This window comes from Motacilla alba, chromosome 5 (assembly GCF_015832195.1).
Source record: "Motacilla alba alba isolate MOTALB_02 chromosome 5, Motacilla_alba_V1.0_pri, whole genome shotgun sequence".
Lineage (NCBI taxonomy): Eukaryota > Metazoa > Chordata > Aves > Passeriformes > Motacillidae > Motacilla > Motacilla alba.
In genome coordinates this window covers 25084941-25101339 of record NC_052020.1, presented here as the reverse complement: position 1 = coordinate 25101339, position 16399 = coordinate 25084941, and the positions used below count along the sequence as shown (strand labels likewise).

Below are 16399 nucleotides of genomic sequence, written 5' to 3'. Positions count from 1 at the left end.
AAATTGTTCTATATACCAGTTCTACCAGGAAGGAAACTAAGTACTTACTGTGCAGCACGCCTGCTGCCCTGGTTTTTAAGATAATAAAGAAATAAGGGTCATCCTTCTTTGTTCCTTTGTAACTCAGTTATTAGACTGATTTTTTAAAAAAGAGTGGGCTTAGGATTTAATACCAATAGCAATATTTTCCATGAATGTCTCTGCTAATGACATAATACAATGAAAAATATGAGCTTTTTTTGCTGATCCCCATCCTATGAGCCGCAAGTTCAATTGGATGTTCACTGATCTGCCTCTTTCCTTGCCAGGGTCAAAAAGCCATATTACAGGGAATGGCAGAAGCATCATGGGCAGCAGAACCTTTATTCAGTCTTGGTTTATGTGTTGAATGCAAAACCATCAAGACAGGTTAGGGAAAATTGATCACATGAATAAAATTAGCCTCTGCCTAACTACACGTTTTCATTATTTTCTGTTTTGTAAAAAGCAAAAGTGATAGGATCTCAGTCAGTAGTAGTGCAGACCCACACATAGGCGTATTTACAGGTGTGCTCAGTGATGCCTCTAGGTGAAGGCAGGGAGATGTGTGAGCTGCAAGTCACAATACATACTCAGATACTGCCTTCTTCTGTGGAAGCCCACCATAATTACAGTGTGGTGTATTTTTCCCCCATCGGTGGGTTTAAAAAAGAGTGGTGGGTGGGGTTTCTGAGACAAATAATTCTGAGGAAGTCAGTATGGCAAAAAGCAGATGCTGCTCTTCTAAAAAGGCAGAGGTCTTGTACTCCTTTATGTGGTTCCCCAGGTCTAGCAGCTACAGCCTTTGGCTGCCTGAAAATGAGAACCTTATGAGTGCCTGTTTGTGAATGAGAACGCAGTTTTGCCACCATACAGCAGTCAATTTTATTAAGTACACTTTGCCACTAACACTCCTGGTATGTTCTGTAATTTCCAGCAGGTATCATATCTTCTGCTTGGCAAAACAGGATGGCACAGATTGTGACAGCTGGAGACTATTCACCTTGGGACTCCAGTGCTGTATTCTTAAAACAATGGACATTACCTGAGGCTCATTGCTCCAGGTTGTTAAAATCAAAACAAAACAACCCCAAACAAACACCACCACAACAACAAAACAACCCACAAAAACAAACAAAACCCCCCCCCCAAAAAACCAAACCAAAACAAAACAAAAAACCCAACTCCCCCCAAACCAAATTATAAACAAATTTTTTTAATATTTCAATGCAATTCAGTTGTGTATACCTCTTTTCTCATATGGGTTTATTCTTCTTTCCCTGCAACTTTATTTGCAGTGCTATTTCTTCATTGTTACTTATCTGAGAATGTGAGGTGTGAGCTGGGAATTTGGCTTCCTCTACATTAGATAGAGCCGGATTCTTATTGTCTGTGTTACCTCTGTGGAATGTATTATTGATCAGAGCTTGTGCCTATGCCTAGAATGTCAATAAACCATGGAAGAGCTGAGAATGGGACCCAGTTCTTCAGGTCTTAAGGGTTTCTCTTCCTGTCCTGAATTTCATAACAGATGTTTCATACAGCTCTAAGAAACCACAGTCTCATATAGCCTAAAAAGAGGTGGCCAGCAGCCAACTTCCAAATAAACAATCTCTGCTCTTTCATAAAAAGAAAACATTATCATAATATTAAATTACATGTCAAATGGTGAAGGTATCTTTCCTTGTGTACAAGATGTTATCCTTTGAAGTCACAGAGCCCAGAGTGATTTTCACATGAGGGTGACCAAATAAGAAAGAGGGAAAAAATAAATAAAACAGTAACACTGGTTGCTTTTCACATTCCTCTCCTGGTTATAGAAACACATGTGTTTGGATAACACGTTTCTTGTTACCCACATCATCTTCTTCCCCTGAACTTTAATGCCCTATATTCTTTGTTTTTTGTCTAGGATGTGTTACCTTTCTGGTATGCTTCTCCTGATTGACAAAAAAGGTTAACCTTGCAGCTGTACCTTGATGAAATATTTTGAAGTCAGGTATTTTGTCCAAACTCTAGTTGATGCTGTTGGGGGAAAGAGTAGGAAGCTTGCCAATGAATCTAGCTGAGTTAAAGGAGAAATTTCAGGAAAGAGCTGATGAAAGACCAATTTTTATCCTGGTGCTAGGTAGCAAGCTTTTAGATGAAAGAGATGACTAACAACTAATCCTACTGACTATTGCTATTTTTCTTTATTTTCAAATGATGCAAATAAAACTTCTCACTCATAACAAACCAGTACTTTGTAGAATACAGGAAAGTGACCTGGCAGAGCAGTGTGAGAATCTGCCTCATTCTCCATTTGCACCAATCACTTATTTGGACTTTGGTTTCACACAGTTTCTTGTCCCCTGACCCCTTCCAGCTCAGCTGGGGGTTATTTCTGGGCCTGACAAGTGTTTTTGTTGGCAGCTACTGATTGACAGTCTGGATCACCAAGTATCACAATGTATTTAGCATTCTAGGTGCTACAAGAAAAAGAAATCTGGTTGTCCTTGAGTTTATTTTGTCTTTTTTTGGTGAAACAATCTCTTAAAAATTCTGGACACCCGTTTTTAATCTGAATTGTACAGTTGCTACCCTTTAAATTTTGCTATTGACTGTGTCTTGAGAATTCTGATATTCATTTCTGGTAAGTGGGGAACTGAGTGACTTTCTTAGTGAAGTCTTGCTGCTCTGGTTTCCCAGCATGTTAATATTTTAACTGCCTCCCAGTTAATTTTTCTTCAGGGGTAAAGACATGAAGTATAGGCAGTAACAACTGCATTCTCCTTTCTTTTGTAAGTCTGAATTGGTCAGAGCCTTTCTATAGGGGTGGTATAACTCTTTCTTCTTCTTCCCTCTTTGTTTCTGCTCTTTAGCAGTGAGAGGATTTTATTAAGTTTTAATGAAACTAGGAGATGGCGTTGTTTCTGATACAAAATGGATGGATTTATCTGTTATATAAAATCAGTTTCTGATCCTTCTGTAATCTCCAAACAGATTCATCAGGAGTTGAATGTTGGAGAAAAGCTTGTAGGTTTTATTGACAAAAAGGTCTGGAGAAGGAAATTAATGTTGGCTGCTCTAGTTCTTCCTTGTCCAAGTGAACCAGGAGAGCTGATAAGACAACAGCAACCAAGTCTTTGCTTCACCCTTTTCCTTTGTTTTGCTAAAAACACCTTCCCCAAGAGCTTAATCCCATCATCTGTATTATTGCACACAGAGGCTCAGAGCATTAATAGCAGGATGGGACCCTTCTCTTGAGTAGTGTCTGCTCAACAATGCTTTACCTTGAGAGCCTCTGTTCCTGTCTGGGAAGAGTTACCAGACAAAGGAATGTGCCAAAAAAACCCCTTCTTTTAATGATATATGGGCATCCTTGTAGCTGTCCTGCACTGCTGTGCAAGGGTTAAGTACTCAAAAGGGAATCCCTAGATGATGAAGAGCTGTTGACAGTCATCCTTGTGTCAAAAGTAGATCAAGGAAAAAGAAGTGCAGGAAATGTACCTTTGTGCTTGGATAGCCTCTGTGAGCAAAGCAGCCCCTGAGGGATTCTTAAAGCAGTGCATGCATTTCAAGCATTCCTAAGGTTCTTACTGGTAAAACAAGGATGGAAAGGGACATTAAGAAACCTCGAAGATCAATGGAGCTCAAGGACAGATTAAAGTCATTTTTGTCCTCTCCAATTACGTTGTGTGAAATCAAGTAATTGAAAATAATTTTATTTTTACTAAACTTAATTCTGCAGGATCAATTTCATATTCATTGTAATAATTTAATTAAGGCCTGGATCTGAAAATCATATTTCTTTCACTTTCTTGCTGGCACACAATTCCTCTTTTTCTGTGAAATGTTGCAGTGCTGTTACATGGAAGTTGAAGGGTGGGGAGACAGAGCTCCTGCACTCACACTCATACAAAGTGCAGAGGCATCCTGAAGCTGAAAGCTGAGCATCTCCTGAAGGACAGATCTCTAGCAATTAGGTATCTCATTTCTTTCTCACCTATTTTTGCTGGTTGCTCTGGGCAACTTGCAGAAATTCTTTTTTTGCATCTTAGCATATGAGGTTGTTAAAAACTAGATATTCTCTTTCACGGGAAACTGATTTTAGAAATATTTTTTCATTCTAATGATGACGAAGACTCATAATCTTAACATTTTTCACAAAACAAATTGTTCCAAATTGATGCATTGACTTTATCAAAAGTAGTCATTCAGTATGGCAGTCTGTTTTGAGAACATTATTTTTCTTAACCTAGATATTATATCATTTTACTTTATTAATGTTAACTCTAAACTCAGAGCAAATTACAGAGTGAAGATGACATGCTTCAACCTTAACAAAATGATGTAATATTTTCCACTTGATTATTTGGAAGATAGTAGTATTTGCTATTAAGTAATGTAACTGGCATTTCCGTACAAAAACATACCATGAGAAAATGGTCACTCAGCACTTTACTGTCATCAGCAGAGAGTGAGGCTTCAGGTAACCTTTTGAGGGATCCTATCCCTTCTGCTTTTGTCTCTGCATCCACAGGCTTCATATCTTCACCTTCCCTTGTGACTATGCCTGTCACCCCTGCATGTGTGAGTTCATACATTTGAAGCTGCAACTGAGAAACCCTACAAGTGCTGTTCTAAAGGAATAAACCAGTTATATTTCTTCCTCTACATTTATGTGCAAGAGCACATCAGTTTAGAAGTACTGTTCCCTTGGAAGGTAAAACGTATTTCAATCATTTATTCTTGGTTCTTAGCAGCTGCTTGAAATGCTTCATTAAGAATTGGACACATTCCTCTACATTTTATTCATTTCAGAGTAATACATCTAATGTAAGTCAGTCATCTAAGTTGCATTCCCTCTGGGAAGATGGGTCTTTGGCAATTTTGCTGTAAAACAGGTGTCTTAGGGTGCAATTTCTTTTCTCTTTTCTCAAATGACAAAGCCAGATTGAAAGGCATGAGTCCCTCCTCTCTCCCCATCTTGCTGTCCTTCTGATTTTGTCAACAGCCAGTGTGGCCTGATGTGAAAATAGACTGAAAATATTGAAAGTTAATCTAAAACATTTAACCAATGAGAAAAGAAAATTGTCCTTAAGAATGGATACTATTTTTATAGCAGAAAAATGAAACAGTATTGTGATGTTTGAAAAGAAAAGTTCTTGAAAAATCAAAGAATTTAACTCTTTTTTTGTTCATTTAGCACTTTTGATTTTTTTCTTTTTACTTTTCTTCTTTTTCCCACTTCCGGTTTGGTCAGTTTTCAAGAACCCAAGAAGATCCATATTCCTTGCAGGGAAAGCACAGCTATGCATCTCTTAAATTAATTTTTTCCCCCATTAATGTGAGTGGAGGAGAAAGGGAGGAAAAAGTACCAGATTAAGAATTCAGGATATGGAATTCTGCTGTTTCTGGCACAGGTGTGCCTTTTACATAATGTCATCCCAGCAATCTCTAACTTTCAGATACAAGTCTGTAGTCATGGTAATGGAATCCTACCAAGAAGAACAGAAGTTGATTGACAGTGAAGCTGTAGGTCATATGGACAAATCCCTCTTTTTCAGAACTGACTTTGATACAACCTGTGATAGCTGTCAGGATCAAGGCTGTACACAGGTAGCAGGAGGGCAGTAGGTGCCTCTTCGAGCACTCACCCCAGCCTGAACAGAGGAGACAAAATAAGTGGAGCAGAATGGTGTTCTTCAAATACTACATCTCAAACATCCTTGGAAAGCCTTTGTGCTGTTGTGCAGCACATGACTGACTGTGGGCAGCCTAAAAAGAGGTGAGATACAGTGCAAAACCCAGCCCTCATTACCTGTAGTGGTAATGAGTAATGAACAGTTAGTATTATAAAAATAGACATATGAGTATTGAACAGCTTAGCTATAAAAAGAGAAATCTTTCCAAGTTAATGTGGCAATATGTGCACACATAAGTATGTGCATGTGTACAACACACAACCAGCAGGATGAAGTAGATGCCATATTTTTGGATTTCAAGAAATGGTTTTGGCATCCTATTTTTCAATAGTAATTAAAATAGTAATTTAGATCTATTTCAGGAGGTGTAGATATACAGTGAAAACTGAATAAGAAATCATAATTAGCAAATTGCTATTCAAAGGCAATATGCCAAGTTAGGGAAGTATTAAGAGGAGGACCCAGGAATTTCACCTTGCATCCTATTCAATAGGTGAGGTTTGTGAGAAAAATACAGATGGCATGGGCAAAACTTTTTCTGAGTGAGTTCTGTCTAGTAGCTGTAGCACAGGGGTGGAAACCTGCAATGTATTGTGCTTAGTGCCAGAGCTTCACAAGTCTTTGCTTTTGAAGGGAGATGCAGTGATTTTGTTAGAAACAAGTATTTGATGCATGAAGGATGCATGAGGATGCACTCTACAAAGAGCTGGGGAGAATAAAGAGTGGTTGCACAAAATGACTCAGGAAACACCACTATCCAGGGCAGGAACTGGCCACTGAGTGACCGAATAAAGAAAGTGAGGAAATGTGAGACAAAGCAGCATTTTGTGTATCTAGGGGCAGCCAGGAAGAAGCTTGCTGTGAGCAGCAGGAGAGGGGACTGTAGGAATTTCATACAACCATAAATGTCTTGTCATTCAGTGTGTCATGGAAACTGCAGATGATCTTTAGCAATCCAAGTGTAAATTATTTTAGGGACTTACTGGTTGTGAAAATCCCTTTGGATTGATCCACTTATCACCCCTCAAGGAAGATTCTAGGCAGCAGTCAGCCAGTGGGCAAGGAAGTGGCGTTCTGTCTCTTGGGATTGCAACATCTGAGAAAGTTCTCTGAAGAAAATATCTACCAAGACAGCTACCAAGTATAGTCTATAAGTGACTGGGTTTAGTTTTGCAGAATATAATTACCTTTTAAAAATGTTGTAATGGTGCCAAAGAAGGATGGACAATGTATGTTCTTAGATACCATTCACGTTCTGCTTAAAAAGCAGGAAGAAAGTTAAAAGCAGACCAAACAAATAAAGGTCTTTAAGTATTCTTCTAGTCAGATAAGTTGAATAAGACTTGGGTCAATGAAATGCACATCTATATTCTCCAATGAGAAGAGACTGTGCTATTTGACTGGCCTCCATGTCACTGGAGAGGAAGCAAACTTCCAGACTTGTTAGGACAGACTTTTTCACATGGTGTTAAATTAGCAGCCAAGGGAAATCATAGAAAAGCAAGAAATAAAAACACTTGCTTATCAGAGAGGTAAGGTATTGAGAATAAAATTAAACAAGGCCCCAAAGGACTAAAAGAGGAGTTCTCCAACTGCCTGTGACCAACGTGATGAGGCTAGCTAGTAAGCAAGTATCAGTGAAATGCAATTAGTAACTTCTAAACCTACAGTTATGATAAACTGATAAAATTTCTCAGACTAGGAGGAAGAATTCCTGTAATGCAAAGGACAGAAGTAAGTTTGGAACAGTGTTGTATGGCTAAAATGACACTACCTCTTTCCCCAGCCATTGAACAAAATGATCTTGAAAGTCAATTAATGTCTAAAATAATCATCAATGGAATTGCTGATAATTGCTATACACTGTCAAACCCAACTAAAGATCTGGATGAGATAATGACTAGCCTGTTTTGTGTAAGGGGAGGGAAAAAAGTCTTTTTTTCCCTTGTGTGTGTGTGTGTGTGTGTGTGAAGCTGTCAACAAAAGTGGCTTACTGGTGGTTTCATTCTGCCAGCATGGGAGCAGATTTGCAGACATTGAATAAATGACAATATCAGAATGAAAATTCCCCTGTCACTTGTTAGGATAATATCTTGCATCCATTCTCAGCAGATGAAGAATTGAGACAAGAATTGAGTTCAGAACCAAAGTCAGATCTTCAACAAGTGGAAGTGGTTGTGGCTTGAGTACACCTTTCTTGGAAATAGAATAAAAAATCTTAAGTGGTCTGATATGTACTTCAGCTGAGATATTCAAATAAAGGGACTTCTGTGCCTAAATAACATCTGAAAGTGGTATATCTTGAAAATTCCAGAAGAGGTAAATCTCTCAGAATTTAAAACAGTTCTAAAGGACCTCAGTTGAATGAAAGTTTGTGGACAGAAAGATTCAGATAATAATTGAGTTGCTTGATAAAACAGCTAGAAAGCTACAAGCCCATAGCTGACAGGGGAGGTGATGCTGTTATAAAAAATAAGGAAAATACTACATTGCTTGCACTAAAAGGAAGTTGAAAAGTTGAAAGTTTAACTATAGAGGAAAAAAGCAAAAGAAATTAAGAACAAATCAGCAGGAAGTCTAAGGAAATTTTCCAAGAACGTTAGTAGCAAAAATATTTTAGCAATTATATGAATCTGTCATAAATGTGTGTGGTAGGTTTGTCAATAAGAGAGATAAAAAAGAAAAATTATTCAGTAAATATTAGTATTCTAGGAAAAAACAAAACAATTGATTTTTCACTGTCACATAGAAATTATGCAATGGCTTTCTGAACAACCAAAAAATATTGTGAAAAAACCCTGTTATTAAAATGCCTTCTTTGTAAAACAACTGGTTGAGACAGCTTGTGCTCAAGAATTTTGAAAGAACTAGTTAAGGAACTTTGAAACACATCCACGTGCTGATATTTTCATTAAGTGTGTCAGGATACTGAGGAAATTCTACAGAACTGGAAGAAAGTTAACGCTGCAATAGTATTTTTAAAGGATAAATGGAATAAACTGGATGACAATACTTAATTACATCTGCTTTACTCCTGCAAAGTAGGGCTGCTTGGTAATATGAAGATTGCTGCCTTAACATCAGTCTGAGTAAAAATACCAGAATATTATGTATAAGATTAAAGAGGTGTAAGAGCAAAGAGCTGATAATTACTTGTCAATTTAAAGAGTTTATTCCAAAAGACATCTTGTTGCAGCATCAGTTTCTCAAATGTGTTTACCAGTGTGACAAAAGTCCTGTAGGACATTCTACCTTCAGTCACATTCTTAAATTGAGAACTGCACACGTGTACTTAAGTGAGTGCCTGGTACAAATTGCTGTGTCATGTTTGGTTTAAAACACAAGTATAAACCAAATTATTGTCAATTAACTCTATCTATAAGTTTCCTGTAAATGTAAGTTCTGGATTATGTTCTATTTAGGAGTTTAGGAATAAGTCAGAAGACAACATTAAAACTGTACTGATGATCTGCTGATAACTTGCAGATCAAGGAAGGAAAAAACAGGCAAAGTTCAATGGTAGACAATTGACTAAAATAATTTTTTTTTTGGCCAAAATATCTGATTGTGCATGGTGCATGGATTGGTGCATGGATTAACAGGGAGATCTCAGGAGAGAGAGAATGGCCATTCTGCATAGCATGACATTAGTGTGCACTGATGTCTGCCTTTCTGCCTTTTTCCCTGAAAAACTGGAGAGGGCTCTAGAAGATCCTGAAGTAGCAACTCGTAAGCCTTGGGAAAACTGTATTTTGTTGTGTTGCTCCCTTTTGACCATTACCTGCAATCTGTCCAAACAGAGTACAACAAGAGTGATGAAGTAAGCAAGGGACTTGGGGTTGAGCCAACTATTGAGCAAAGAATAAGAGAGTTTAATAGCAAGCAGTAGGAGATCTCAGTGATATTTTCAAAGAGCAAGGTTAATAACTTAAGGCTGTAAATGCTCATGAACGAGAAAGACTATTTATTGAGCTGAAAGTAGAAGTTTTAGGATCATTGAAAAATACTTGAATAGGTAGCAAAAAAAGAGTCTTCTTCAGGCTTATTGTGACTTCTTGGCAGAGCTATTAGTCTGTACATTAGTTTATCTTCTCGGAGAAACAGTGAGAAATATAGAGTTGCTATTTTGATGTTAGATGGAGAATAATACTAGAAAGTGCTCTAAAGGAAATTCCTGTTTTGTCAGAAAGATGCCTTGGCTGATCTGGAATTGATTTCCCATCAGGAGTTCTATAAGTATTTTCTGTAATTTTCTTCTCTTCTGCAAGGTAACAGCAGGATGCAGGAGAAAAATCACCCCCTGCAGGTATCTTACTGCTTTTTTTTCCCGTAAGACAGTGAAAGAAATGGAATTACCTTCTCAGTGCTGGAGGTTTCTTATTTTACTGAAAAAGAGATGGATTTGTGCTGTGCTCTGAAAAGATCCCATCTTTTTCCTGTGATAGTTGAATATGTTACACTGTTTCTTCCTGATCACTTTGTGTTCCTTAATTATAGACTTATCTTAAAATAATGAATCTCCTTCCTCTCCATCTTATATTTCTTTTCACTTAAACAATTGACTTTTGCTGATCAAGATAGAGAAATCATGGAGGTGAAAAGTAATATAATAGTGATTATTATTTTTTTTCATGCTGAAATTTATGTCATGCAAAAATTACATGCAAATATGCATGAAAGGACACTATGTGGGATTATCAGAACCATCTGTGGATTATCAGAAGCATCTTAGTGACTATGTGCACTAGATTTTCAATTCAATTGAAGAAGTTAAAAAATGAGAAAAAAATAATTGGGAGATAAATTGAGAGCATAAGCTGGACTAGAGGCTGCTAAGTTGCTATTGTGAGTCTTCTTCTGATCAGCCATAGCCAGAAGTTCTTTGGTGTGATGAAATGGATGAATGGGGATCTATGTCTTTGGGTACATAGCAATGAACTCCTGGTCCATCACTGAGTCTAGGGTCTTCTGTCCAAGTATACTTTATCAGTGAACTTGGCTGTAATGACTGCCCTTTCTTCCTCTCAGGTGTCTGGTTAGGTAAGTGGCATCTTCCCAGGATGGGTGAATATAGTTTTTACACACATTAGAATGAACTCATGCAGTTTTTTGCCAAATTGAGTAAGGTGTTACCATTGTTTTGTATCTTATTTGTCTCAGCCATCACCAATGGCAATGGATGTATTTCCCACACTAAGGGAGTAAATTCATGTTTCAAGTAGCTTAGGGCTCCGTTGCTGGTAATATGCCACTGGATCTTGTGCTTGTTAATGAAAAGCAAGAGGAGCATCCCAAAGGTGTTTCTAGGGGCAGGGGGTGGGGTGTGACTGCACCAAATATTTTGTTTAAGTTTTAGTTGTATCAGGAAAAATGTCTCTAGCAGAACTTCTGCTATGACTGAACTATGTTTGTGGGTCCCATGATACTCAGGCTATTTCCAAAGTATACAAGCAGCTTGGAGTGTGTGAGGAGATGAGTGGGTGGAACAGACTTTACAGAAAGCCCGGAGGGAAGTAAATACTGAAGCTATAGCAGTGCTGAGTGAAGATTGGGAGATAGAAACTTGAGCAATATCTCAAAAGACACAGAACATAAGTTGGGAGGAGCAGACTTCAGTTGTCAAAAGCACTTTACATAGCAGAATTTCTTTTGCTATAACGAAATAGGTTTGTTTGCAATATGTGATTGTTTATTAGCATGGATTTTTCATAAGGCTGGCTAAACTTTGGCCACATAATTTCCATTCTTTTTGAAGATTTCATCCTGTTAATGAAGATACTTTGCTTATCAGGGCAGTGCCTGTGTCTTATATGCAGTGCAAAATCAGCTTTTCCTATTTTAATGTCCCTAAATATTTGGAAACAGGAAAAAAAATATAGTGCTTGACAATTGATCTGTGGAGACCCCAAATCTCATCAGTATGCATGGAGACCCCAAATGTCATCAGTATAGCATGTGTCTGCTGCAGCATAATGCTGTTCTGTTCTAAAATTGCTCTTCCTTGGAACTCCTTGAATTACTGTCTTTAGTAACATAGTAAAAAATGGAAGGATGCAGCATTTTCATCCTATGAAACATTTCACAACATTTTACTCACTGTGTGATGCATTGTCATATATACTAAATTTAAAATTGTTACAGCAATTCAAAATCAGAGCAGATATTGCTGAAAACTTATATGCAATAGTGAGTGAAATGTACAAACATATGTTCAAGTTTGAGGGGTTTTTCTTTTTATAGATACTGATGCAAATTTTCATAGTATTACTGTTCAAATTATCTCTGCTGAAAATATCTTAAATATTATAAATGACATATCTGTACATCCTTGTCTCAACTGCAATTCATGTGAATAAGATTCCTGTCCCCTCTGACATGATTTGACATTTTTATATTGCTGAACTCATAACCCAAATGGTCAAGGTTTGAAAGCAATTCATTTTGTATCTTGCTGCCTGTGAACACCTTTTGGCAGCAAATATGTTTGTTTTTGCCAACTTGTTTATGACTTCTAGAAAAGACCAGGGATAATTTTAGATATAAACTACAGCATGCTTAACTTAGGAGTTGTGTATTTTCACATGCACAGGTTATATAAATAAAAGAGCTGTTGTTGGTATGAATTGTTCTGGAGACATCAGGATGGTACTGCATCAATACCCTGCAACGAAGGTGAGAGTGATGTAGCAGGGCTTTGTTATATATGTGCTCAGGCTTTATAGTATGGGAGCAGAGTTTTGTAAAGCAATCAAACACATCCCTTCCTTGTTTTATTTTGTTACAGCTGCTGTCTTCTGCTCTGGATCACATGAAGAAAATTCTTCTTCACCAAATCCAACTCGGAAGTTCTCCCTGATAAAAAATAGGATGGTTTCATTGCATCAGCCTTCTACACCAGGTACCACAAGTCCTCTTCCTTACATCCTCCTTATTTCTCCTTCAGAATCTAGGTGAAAGATAGGTGCTGGCAGTTACAAGCACCTCTTACCAGAAAACTATAGCACTGTATTTCAGACTGGAACTAGAGCAATGACTCAGAAAGGCCAGTGTAAACTGAAGGGAATTCCTTATTTCTGTATTAAACAAAAACAAAAACCCCCACCAAACCGAAAACATAGCAAGCAAACCAAACCACAAAGAAGCCGAAACAACCCTCCACAGAAGAAACTTACTGCCTCCCCTCTCAATAAACCAAAAAAAAAAAAAAATCCCCAACACAGCAGTAAAAGGGAAAAGAAAGAAAAAGGAAAGAAAAATAAAACCATTTCCATCAGCACACTGAAATCCACCAGATTTGAGATTGGGAGTTCTTGAAATAAAAGTTAATCAGTGCAGCTGCTTTCCCACTACAATAGAACATTTTTTTATTTAATATTGAATTAAGCTTTTTTTTCGAAATAGTCTTTTATTTTCAAGGCTTTGTGAAAACCAAGTGAGCTGTGAGGTTTTTTAACATGTGTTCACTGCCTCTTGTCCTGTCAATGGACACTTCTGAGAATGCCTAGCTTCCACTTCATTCCCTGTCATCAAAGTGTTTGTACACATTGATAAAATCCCCTGACTGTACTTTTCTACAGACTTAAAAATCCCAGCTCTGCCAGCCTCTCCTCTTATGCAAGATGCTCCAGTCCCTCAGTCAGGACCTGTGCTGGACTTGTTCCTGTAGGTCAGCATGTCTCTTGCATTAAGGAGCCCAGAGTTGAGCACAGAATTCCAGCTGTGGTCTTGCCAGTGCTGAACAGAGGGGAAGGATCACCTCTCTTGATCTACTGGCAATGCTCTTCCTGATGCTGCCCAGAACGCTGTTGGCTGCCTTTGTTGCACAGGTGCACTGCTTGCTCACAGAGAGCTTGCTGTTCACCACGCTCTCCAAGCCCTTCTCTTTGGCTGCTTTCCAGCCAGTCAGCCCCCAGCACGTACTGCTGCACGGGGTTATACCCCCGAGGTGCAGAACTTGGCTTTTCCTTCAAGGGGCTCCTGCCAGCCCAATCTCCAGCCTGTTGAGGCTGCTCTGTGTGGCAGCACAGCCCTGTCGTGTAGCAGCTGCTCCTCTCTTTTGTAACCTCTGTGAACTCGCTGAGGGTGCACTCTGTCTCCTCTTTCAGGTTGTTAATGAAGATACTAAACAATAAAGAAGGGCCTCTGGGTGTCAGAAAAGCCACACATCCCTCCCAGGGGGTGGCAAGGTGACCTAGCCTTTGCAGAGGAATGTTCCTTACAGTAACCTCTTCCAGATGGTATCTAATTCGTAAAGTCCTTTCTGACATACCCTGGACTGTCCATGAGCTTTTTTTCAATCCAATCTTCTTCGGAGCATTTTTGTAATATCTTAAAATATGATCTTTGCTGATTGTAGTAATACAGATCTATTTCTCTATTATACCTTTTTTTTCTTTTAATTTGTCATATTCTTTCTTTTTGCTGACTTGTACTTGAGGTTCTCCAAGTTCATAAGCAAAGCTGGATATGAAACACCTGAAAGGTGGTACATAGTGGTGTTAGAGGTTTCAGTTTTTGGAGTTCTCTTTCACTGTAACCACGAGTGTACCCAGTTCTCTTACTCTGTGGTTTGTGCTAAAAACCAGTTTATTGTTAATCCATCACAATGCAGCGCATATAATCTCTTCCCAGAGAAAACAACCTTTTTTTCTACTGGGTGTCAAAAACTTTCCTGATCAGTTTCAGACTCTTGCAGGTATTCAGATTTCTTCAGCCTCAGGTTGTGGCAGACAGGCATTATAAAGCCCAGAGAGCTAGGAATTAGGTGCTTTTCAAGGGAAAAGTTGTGTTCACCTGTCTCAGCTGGGAACCACCTTGTCATGTAAGACACACTCAAAGGACTAAGTCTGCATTGGTACAGTCCTTGCCACTGCAAGCTGAGGTATTAGTAAAGTTTGATGAAATTATTTTGTCATAAACAGTTTCAAGTAACTGCCTACTTGAAAAAGGAAATTTTTCTTTCCTGGGCTTTCACTTTGGCCTCTTTCACTGTTATGCTCTTGTGAGAGAAATTGCTTTCTGGATTTTACCACCAACTGAAAAAAAATTATCCGATAAAAATATTATTTCTACTGAAAATAAGTCTGAGTTAACCTGTCAAACCTCAATAAATTTGAAACAACACAGCACGTTTGGGTCAGGACTCTGCTTTGTCTCACATCTATGGAGTTTCTGAGCTACTGAGATCCCTAAAGTTTTTTTAGCCTATGGTTTGATTGGATCATCAAACCATAGGCTGGACCTGTCCACAGACATTTTTCCCTAGATTCAACAGAGCCAGGAGAGTGGCTGGAGTCCTCATTCCTGTGTGCTGCTGGTGTTGCATACACACACACATGCACAATTTGCCAGTCCATCTGCTTGTGGCTTCCATGTAAAAATGATGGGCTGAACAGTGCCCAAGCCTTTCCTAAACTGTATGCATCTGATGAAGATATTTGTATGGTTGGCCCAGGTGCCAGTTTGAGAGAGGCAGCAAACTCCAGTATGAGCAGGCCAGAAAGAGTTGGGGAGTGTCCAAAGCAAGAGAGAAGTGTTTGGGTGGGAGACCACAGTCTATGCCAACCCAAAGTTATGCGCAACTCTGTAACATCTGTGTTTATTTTTCCCCTGCTCACTGGATGTTGTTTTATAAAAATTAAGTTAGAATTCACTTAAATAATAAGGAGAAAGTTAGTCTGCTTTTGCTGTCACATTCAAAAGATATTTCCTCTTCTCCTTTTGTCTGAAAGTTTAGTTGAAATATTGGCAATCTTCTGCAGGCTCTTATGTTTTATTTTTGCTATACCTGTGCAGCCACACTTCCCTGTTATATCCCTGGCCTTAACTCAGTCCTTCCTACCTTCCTGTTCTCCTCCACAGGAATAGGACTACAAAAGGGATATCTTTGTGTCATTTATGTTTGCAAGGTTTGAATACCCTCTGAACATCAGGTTCCTGAATATGAATGCTTAGTCTCTTAATATTTCTTACTTGGCCTGGGGACACTCCAGTTATTATTGTAATATTATTATTACTACTGAAAATAAAATATCATGCAAATTAATATCAGCTCTATTCAGCTCCACTCTGTGTGGGAGAGCTTTGTGCAGCTAACATCCCTTCAGGGAGTTTATATTAGATCGATGAGACAACAGTGTATTACTTCTTGTCTGGTTTATAATATGCTGATTATGAAAAATTCTGGCCAAGATGATCCAGTGTTTTTAGTACTGTGAGCAAATTCTGGAGTTTGCTAAGAAGGTAGTCTTATCTATTCTGGAAAGTAAAACTGTTTAAAAAAGACAAAAATAAAAAATTATGTAAAGCTTGCGTTGCTCATCTATTTTGCTTGAGACCCTGTCAAGCTCTTTCTATTGTTAGGAGAGGGTTGTCCTTAGAATATCAGGTCTTTCTTTTTGCCAAAATGCTAAATCACTTTCATACAGTTTCAATATCCTTGTTGATATTATTGGTATTATTCTTATTTGGGACTTTGAGTACTTGTGGTCTAGACCTTCAACTGGTATAAATTCATCGCTGATACCAATGGGAAGAATTTGACTTACATTCTGCCAAGAATTTGCAGGTTATTTTTTAATTCTTACATGTTCCTTGACCTGCTCCGGAAGAGATTCTGTTGCTACAGCCCAGGATGAAATTTCCTTTCCCTCTTCAATTCCTCTATTTCTTGGCAGATATAGCCCCCATACACT

The 16399-nt window shown here is 38.3% G+C and overlaps 1 protein-coding gene across 2 annotated transcripts in view; it reads left to right on the top strand.

The window, feature by feature from the left end:
• Nucleotides 1–16399, top strand: part of LTK (leukocyte receptor tyrosine kinase) — a 92981-nt gene that overhangs the window by 26140 nt on the left and 50442 nt on the right. For both annotated transcript variants that reach the window (XM_038137450.1, XM_038137449.1), the window contains exon 2: nucleotides 12490–12603. In XM_038137450.1, the coding sequence (XP_037993378.1) occupies nucleotides 12490–12603 (114 nt within the window). The remainder of the gene's footprint in view (nucleotides 1–12489; nucleotides 12604–16399) is intronic.